Genomic DNA, 9051 nt, shown 5'->3' with positions numbered 1-9051 from the left:
AAATAATCAATCAGTCGATCATCCAATCATACACATGTTTGAATGATTAAAAAAGAAAAAAAAATGATATGAATAAGTGTGAACCGCATGTGCTCCTCATAATATAATAACTCTCAGGAAGGGAACAGAGGGCAGGCACGAAGGAGTGTGATGGGGACAGATAGCATGAGCTGGAAGGGAATGGAGGATAATATAAACATGAAGGAGAGTGATGGCAGATAGCGTGAAGGCAGGATAGTGAATAGTGTGAACTGGAGGACAGGAGGATATATAGGTAGTTAGATGCATGAGGACATTATTCAGTGAAGAGCTTTTCGAATCCCTCCTTCCTGCGTCTACTCATTGGTGTTGCAAGTTCCCCAGATCTAGGGAATATTCCTTACGCCAGAGGCACAGGACTGCTGAGTGCTGAGGCGAGATGAGTTGCCACTTGCCTTTGCCAGTCTCACTGCATGAGTGTGCGTGTGCGTGTGTGCGTTTATACGGAACATAAGAGGTGAAGTATTAATTTTTCTTTACATTGGTTTTGTGCTCTTTAGAATCATCCATTGTTGCTAATGTTTGTCGGGTTCGGCGCTATACATATATACAAAAAAAAAAAAAAAAAAGAATGCTAGAGGAGATCAGTCCCTCAATACAAATGCAATTGATGTTTTTAGAGGGACTTTATTACGACCACGCTCTCTACAAAGCCATGAGTGTCGGCGCCACGAGAATGAGGGACGATAAATCTTTGTAAACCTCAATAATAAATGGGATAGGTAGTGGGGGCAGGTATTTGCAGGTGTCGGCGCCGCATCATATGGCGAAACTTATAGCAACACAGCACTATTAATTAGTTATCACTGTATCAATGAAATTCCTTGAGGGTAAGAGGAACATCTTATCGGAGTGTGATATGATCCTTCCCCAAACTCGAGTAGAGCGAGGTTCGATATTAGTCATCACAGAGTTTAGCATTTGATATACGTGTGTGCCACCAAACTACCAATTGATCTCCATATAAGCTTCACTGAAAAGTAAATATTTGCACTTCAATTTTCCCTGATAAGCATTAATTGTCTTTTGATGCGCAGGTTAGCTTTATGTATTGTTGTGTTCGTGCGTGTACAATAACGTTGTACTTTAGTAATTTTGTTGGTCACCTTCATACCATTATACCAATACACTTTGTTGTAGTTATATGGTTTGTTGGATACAACAGTGCACGCTATAACAACTCCCTCCTGGAAAATCAATCACTGTAAAGGAACTAAGTGCGTGCCAGGGTTACGGGAAGCACAATATCCAGCCCCACCAACTGTTGCTTTTGGAGAGCCTTGAACTACCGACACTGCGATCAGCTACGTATATAGCATGCCATTACAATACCACTTAATAGTATACCCATGCTGCATTGCTTTGGTCATGGCTTCAGTGCAGCGTGGTACCCTCACAACTTTATAGGCGCTGTTTCTTGTAGCACTATAGTACTTTTGTACTTGTCATTAATACGGTGAGAGGGATCATGGATGGCAAAATAGTTTATCTACTCAAGAATTTCAGTTGTTTGGCCATCCTCGTTCCTGGTTGAGTTCAAAATGTTTGCTCTTCATTTGCAACGTACTTAGGAGAGAACGATGTTTGCTTTAGTGATGAAGGTGAGCCAGGAGAGACGGAGCACAAAAAAAACGTAATAAAATTTAAAAATAAAAATGATTGAACCTTTAGTATCACCAGCAATTATACTATAGCCTATAATCATAGTCCACTTCAGGACAAAGGCCTTCCCCAAGGTTCTCCACTCTCCATCTGATGTTCTCCATCCTACTTCTAGCGACTGGTGTCTAGGTTCACATATTAATTTTCTTCCCTACCGCCCTCTTCCCTCCCATTATTCCTCCAACCGCGATGACCTTCGGAGCGGGACAATGGGATCGATACATAACATGACACTGCAGCTATGAGAATGCGTATACCAAGAAAAGGGAGAGGGGGAGGAAACGGAAAGGGAGAGGGGGATAGGAGGAGAAGGCTAGGAGGAGGAGGAGGAACTGCAACATGAGACGACAAACTGTTGGGGACAAAAATGCATGCGACACTGCACGGTGAGGAGAAACTTCTGTACCCTTGGACCACTAAAGCTTCATTATAGATCGATGTAAGCCATTAATAACTGTAATGGCTTCACATTGACAGGGAAGGAAGCCGAAGTAACTGTTATTATCGATCTTTTGACATGCCTTGCCTTTTCGCGGGAGGAGAGCGAACGGTGCCTCAACCCGGCTGATGTGGCCCTGTTGCCTCCGCCGAGCGTTGTGCGGATGCGGCGCGTGTAGTAGTAATAAGTAAAGTATTTCAGTGTGTGTGTGTGGCTTGCTCGCCGTCTACTCCTTCCTGCACCTCCTCCTCCTCCTCCTTCTACTATTACTACTACGACTACTAACTACTATTACTTGGGTTAGGAACTGTTGTGAAAAACATACTTTATTCTTTCATTTCACTATTCCCTGGCTCTACTACATCACTCATACTACTACTACTACTACTACTCCCTTACACGTATTCTACTCACCTTTCTATCCATCCTTCCATTTCTCAATTACACAGTTTCGCCCTCGCAATCCATCCCTTCCTTCATTATCCATCCATTAGCTATCCCCTCCTCCCTCCACCTATCCCATAAAGTGCATAAACCATTATATTCATCTGTCCTACAGCGTCATCCACCACCCCACCTGTCCACTCATCCATAATCTGTTGTTATCTGTCATGTAACGTCACGGGACAAACAGAATTACAATTTTATCGCTTCAAAGGGAGAAAACAACAAAAAAAGCTGCCTTGAATGATATCTGTTTAGGGTGGGATTTGTTAAACTGATAACACCTTCGTTACGAGAGAGAGAGAGAGAGAGAGAGAGAGAGAGAGAGAGAGAGAGAGAGAGAGAGAGAGAGAGAAAGTATATTATATCCGAGAAAAATGAGTTGTGCAGAATATTAATTTTATTCTTGTGATCCATTCCCTCCTCACTTTGATTTCTAAGTTAATTTCCTTTCATGTACATGTTGTAGTGTGTGACTCTATTCAGCAGTACCACTATTACCACCTTCACAAAACACTAGAGAAGAAAATAACAACAACAACAAAAAAAAATGGTGGGCGGCTGGAACACAAATCAACAAATATTATAATTCATTCTCTTTTCCTCATTGCAGCTCCATTGAATTTTCTACGCCATGTCTCACCACGGGGACCACGTGCAATGTGACCACTCGAAGGGCAGGGTGCATGCTGCGGCGTCTCAGACCGTCATGGAGAACTCGCTCATGATGAAAGAAGAGTGGAGGCTGGAAGACTGGGAAGAGATCTACGAGAAAGTGGTGAGTTGCATAGCCCGTCTCTGGGTCGCGTAGGTGTTCCTGACGATGGATATGAAGCCTGAGAAAAAGCGCTGGATAGTATTCCTCCTCAGTGATATCTGCTGCAAAGTGTAATGCCTTATTTGTATATCCTCATATTTTCAGTAGACGCACTCGCAATGACTTGATCAATACAAATAGTAAAAAATTTTCTCCTCCACCAGGAACACACCAGTAGCAAGGGTCATCCCTCGGAACAATTAGTGACATACGTGAAGGAGCTGCTGCCCTCCGAACCTGCCAGGGTGTTGGTACCCCTCTGCGGCAAGTCCCCGGACCTGCGATGGTGGGTGGGGGTCAAGAACATGCGGTGTGCTTTAGGATAGGCATGCAGGCTGTAGCGATGCAGCATGCCGAAAGCTGCCTGTGGCTTTGTCTTGACTGATTTTGATTACATGCATTTAGAAGTTCGTTAAGATGACATGAAGTGACCATGTGTAATGCAGTGGCCTTTTGGAGTCTCTAGCCGCGACTCAGGCCATTGCATTTAGTAATATAGTATTCATAGCTAATTGAGGTTCCGAGTAATCGAGAATCTCATGCAGTGTCTAGTTGCTGTATATAGTTTATATACATTGATGCGTAGTATAATAAATTGTAATTATGTATACCTGGAGGCTGAAATTTTGCGCCATGCTGCACAACTCTTTTTACTCTGTTCATGTGTGAGGATATGTCTCTCCGGGTATTACATGTATCCTTATCTTAACACATTGGGTGTCATCATATTATGCAAAAGAAAATAACAGTACTCATTATACGGGATGGAAATCAAGGTCACCTGGGCAAGTACATCTCAAACCTATTATGTGCTTTATTTAGGAGTCTCAGTTAGGTTACAGCAAGATCTATTGGAATCACATACATCTGAGTAGTGAATGGACGCATCACACCTGCCAGCATTGAGTCTGAGCCTTCGTGGTCCTCCCTGCAGGCTGTACGAGCGCGGCAACACTGTGGTGGGCGTGGAGGGCATCGAGAAGCCTGTGCGGGAGTTCTTCGAAAAGTATCCGGACCTGCAGCACTCTGTCGAGGACCTGCCTTTCGGAAAGGTGTACAAGGTATGGCACTACGGCAGGTGCTCCCCACTCATGCACACTTTACTCTTTTAAACGGTGTATGGACGCATTATGTTTTTTTTCTTTTTCTGATGGAGGTTATTATTGAGAGGATTTTTTTTCCCTCGAGATGGCAGGTACTAAGAATTTGAGGATGAATGGAGTCTTAGTAGCGTTGAAACCTTTCCTCTTAGATCATTGGATTTTATAGTTATCTATGGGCTGTGACTAAGGAAGATCATGAGGAGTAACTTTTTGTCGTGTGTGTGTGTGGGGGAGGGGGGGTACTAAAAATCCTAAGTTTCAACATTTCGTAGCAAACGTAACAGCTTATCATCGCTTAAGCCCGGCGGTGGCGTGACTCCTTATCGCGCCGAGATCACCCCGGCGAGCCACCTCAAGATCAGAGTTTCATTTTGGCTTCGTAGTAATCTTCACGTATCGATGTGATGCCATAACTGACGTACGTTATTCATTCTTATTTTCTTTGGCCGCTTTATTTGTAGTTGATCGACTAGCCATGATATGATATACGTTCTCACTTTACTTTCTTCATCTTTTGTCGTATCTTTATAAAAATAGATGATAAATAAAGTTCACTTCTATTTTTGTCTTTGGTAAGTGTTAGTAAATATTTAGCCCATGATTATATGACCCAGATTTGTGATGAGCATGTCGCTTCTATTTGCTTGTAACAGAAATGAAAGCAATGTTTTACTTCTGCTATGATGACTTGGTGTACTCTTAAGATGGAACTTCTTAATCCATGGAATCAAATTAACAGAGAAAGATTTGAAAGCAATTCGTGAACTGGCTTACATCTATTTTCCTTTTTTCATTTTTTTCTTCCCATTTCAGGTGGAGCATTTAGTGAGCACTGAATTTGCTAGTTTATAACTATTATTTTATTCATTCACTTATTTATTGATTTGCCAGTCTGTTTATTCATATGCCTGTTCATTGATTTAATTGCTATACAGTTGCTATGACATTTTTTTTTCATCAGTACAAAAACAATGGTTAAAGAACTGCATCGCCGCCTCCTCCCCCCTTCAGAGTCAGGACGAGCGGCTGCAGGTGTTCGTGTGTGACGTCACGCAGATCCCCGAGGGCGCCCTGGGGAAGTTTGACGCCGCCTTCGACTGGGGCTCCTACACCGCCATCAGGCCAGCCGACAGGCCGAGGTGAACTTCCGACATAGCTGATGTTTCTTAAGATTCTACCAAATTATTGTTATTTTATAGAGTAAACTGTAAAGTGTAAACTACCCCTTGCCTCTATTGGTAATTGTGTATATATGTGTGTATCATATATGGAAAAGGGCTAAAGGCTAGCTAACCAATTGAAGAAAAAAATATCTCTGTCTAAGTGCCTCTGCAACAACAACAACAGCAACAAGAACAACAACAACAACAACAATAATAATCTACTAAAGACATATGACACCATAATACTTTACCATCGTATCTTCCTCTTTCTTTGATATATAAAGCATGTTGCAGGCACTTTTTGTTTATTTATTTATTGTTTTCCCCTTGGCCTGTCTCCGTTCCAGTGTTAATGAAAGACAAATCACACCTCACCTTCCTGCGGGTTAGAGACTTCCGTTGGTATTGTCAGTCACTTCCACCCCTCACATCAACTATTTCCAAAGGCCAAAAATGAGATTAACCAGGTTCTTATTAGTGTTTCCTTAGGTTCACGGTTCATAAGAAGGGTCAAACTACCAGAAGAGTCATAAAACTATCACTGGAAATGTCCAAAACTCCTACGAAAGTCTTGTCAAATATGTTTGGGCGCCGAAAGGTTTCAGAATGTGACCCTCAAATCTGAGCTCTTGCGGCCACTTCCTAAGGTACGCCGAGGTGATGCTGGCCGCCATGGGGGAGAACTTCCGGTACTTCCTGGAGGTGTGCCACGACGGGCCTCCCGGGGCGAAGGGGCTGCCCCACTCCATCCCTTTCAGGACCATCAAGCTGGAGTTCGGTGAGTGGCGAGACCGAGGGCGTTTTCTGTTGTGTTAAACTTCATTCCGGTTCCAAACAAGGTATTGATATTTTTTCCTCCATCGACAGGAAAATGCCCAACATTATTAGAATTACTCTGTTTCAATATTATTGTTTTTTTTGTATTTTAATTTTTTTTTTCTCCATTCCGGTGTTTACTTTTCCTCATCCCCTACAGGAGTGTCCTTAAAGCTGCGGGTGTTGGCCACCAAGGACATCAGCGAGGAGTGGGGAGTGGACTCCTTCTTCAACAGTTTCATTTTGATGTCCGACAAGGAGTTGTAGGCGTCGGGGGTGTGGCGTCGTGTTTTTCATCACGTTATATTTTGGTAAAGGTGTTGGAGTATTGCCTGAACTCGAGCCTGAAATACACACACAAACAATTCAGAATGTAGTAGATGCACCTATATACGTAGTTGTGCTCTTTTGCTTCATATAATTAATTATGTTCTTATGTTCTTATGAGTAATTATTGTTTTTGTTCAGACCTTAGTAATCATCAAAAAAAGAATGAGGTTAGAGATAAAATAAACCTCTGTTGACAATTATAGCTCATATGCTAGGAAATGGCGTATATATATATATATATATATATATATATATATATATATATATATATATATATATATATATATATATATATATATATATACTTTAATAAAGCTCGTGAAGTGCAGCGTTTGTCGTCACTGATGTATGGAGCAAAATATGATTGTGTATTCGTAATCAAAGCTTCAAACACGTACTGTACACATTCACTACTCCCTATGAAGCAAATAAGTGTATCATTTCTCCTCTGGAAGTCGTGTAAGCACCGGCTGGCCCCGAGAGTGGCAGCGCGTATCACAACCTTATGTAAGGCATCACGTGCGAGTAAATAAAAGATAAACATCTCAGGGATTATGACCCATACACATCGGTTATCCTGTGAGATAAGAAATACTGTAACATAGCATAGGAATGCAGAATCAGCAATATAAGCTACCTTTAAGTCTGTATTTAAGGCAACACCATGACTTAGAAATAATGGAAAAAATAACGCATTACACTCCAGTGTTGTCATATAACTTATAGGAACAATCATCCATTATTCACTGCATAAGCTATTGTACTGTACACCGTTACACCTTGTGGGAAGTGGTCCGTAAGCTTCTACTTTTCCTTTACAGTCTTCAGTTAACCTTTGTGGTCCAAGAACTAGGGATCAGGTGGGCTCGTGGAAGCAAAGACTAATCATAGAAGTTATAATTTGACTTTGCGTGGAAGGGGGCTCGGCACGCGACTGAAAGGTCGTGTTGGCCGCGTCCCGCGGTTGCCACTCGGCGAGGAGGTATTGTCTTGCCAACATCCACTGCATGGTCTTACTTGCCCTAGTCGTAGAATAACTGAATGCCCTTTTGATCCCTTATATCCATTGGCTTTGTATGTGGAGATGAGACTTAAAATGTCGATGGACTGGTGAGTTATTGTATTTATGATTTTTTTTCTGTGAAGAACGTCTAGTGGAATAAAATGAGGCAGTGAAAAAGTAGTTTGCCAAAGAATACAGTGTGACTGATAGGTAAAAGTCAGATAGATAGATCTTGTCAGAGTCAGGTTTAGACATCCCTCTAATAGCCTCGGTTCATCTCTTAGGCGGCAGTCTCCTCATGCAGCAGGTAACGACTGTCTACAAGGATAAAGCTGTCTTTCAAGATGGTTTCAGGTATTGGAGGTAAGAGCTGCTCCTCCCACTGTCACTCGTCCTGGACCAGCCTGAACCGTGGATCATTAAATGGGTTGGGCGTCGCTGGGCTTCACGCTGCAGCACACTGCCCCTGAACGTGGCTGAGGACTCTTGACATGAACACCGAGGCCATAGCCGTGGTTCTTTCTGGTTCACAAAGGATATTGTCCCCTTACTCTTTAATGCATTAATGCTATTTTTATGGTTTTAGCAGAAATATTATAGAACATTAACGAAGTCAAATAAAGGTGCTTGTTGTCTTGCCACATCCGATCCGTTTGAGGGTCTTTTCCGTTTGGCGTACAGCGCTAAAAGTAATTTTAATATAGATTTTTCTATGTATTTTTGTCCGTAGAATCAGAATATCACATTATTTTTTTGGAGAAATTAACAGTTTTTGAGTTATTTGCCTATCTATTACTGAAGGAATTCAAACTTTAAAAAGTCGTAATATTCAGTATTATATACAATTTATGGATCTTTTCCGTTTGCAAACCTTCAGCAGTCATGGAAACGCTTTGAAAATCCAATTCAAGGACTTTTTTTTTACTCTTGAAAATATGTGATAATGTTGTTAGCGTCGCCTCTGGTGCTGGCCGCGGCGAGGCTGCTCAGGGTGTTGCGCGCTGAAATAAGTCACATATACATGAGGGGGGGGGGGGGGGCGGCCCCCCCCCTTTTGGTTAGGAGGGGGGGGGCCCTGTTAGCAGCCCGTCAAAAGTTCGGTTAAGCCCTCTGCGAGCTATTTTGAGGCTGCGGCGGCTGCAGCGTAAAAAAATAAAAACTGTTCGTTTCTCCATAAAACGGTTGTCATATTCGGATTCTACGGACAAAAATACATAAGAAAATCTATATTAAAA

The 9051-nt window shown here is 42.2% G+C and overlaps 1 protein-coding gene across 2 annotated transcripts; it reads left to right on the top strand.

The window, feature by feature from the left end:
* The first annotated feature begins 361 nt into the window (after positions 1-361).
* On the top strand, positions 362-8459 carry LOC126996556 (thiopurine S-methyltransferase-like). Of its 2 annotated transcripts, none has more exons than XM_050857114.1 (7): positions 362-496; positions 3198-3362; positions 3566-3687; positions 4336-4462; positions 5516-5643; positions 6315-6445; positions 6644-8459. In XM_050857114.1, the coding sequence occupies exons 2-7, from the start codon at positions 3219-3221 to the stop codon at positions 6748-6750; spliced, it is 759 nt and encodes a 252-aa protein (XP_050713071.1). In that variant the 5' UTR covers positions 362-496; positions 3198-3218; the 3' UTR covers positions 6751-8459. The 2 variants fall into 2 exon arrangements, with proteins under 2 accessions (XP_050713071.1, XP_050713072.1); XM_050857115.1 differs by lacking the exon at positions 362-496 and adding an exon at positions 883-1019.
* The last annotated feature ends 592 nt before the right edge of the window (positions 8460-9051 follow it).

The sequence above is a fragment of the Eriocheir sinensis genome, chromosome 10, assembly GCF_024679095.1.
Source record: "Eriocheir sinensis breed Jianghai 21 chromosome 10, ASM2467909v1, whole genome shotgun sequence".
In the NCBI taxonomy this organism is placed as follows: domain Eukaryota; kingdom Metazoa; phylum Arthropoda; class Malacostraca; order Decapoda; family Varunidae; genus Eriocheir; species Eriocheir sinensis.
Note: the sequence above shows the minus strand (reverse complement) of the source record. Positions and strands in the feature narration are given on the sequence as shown.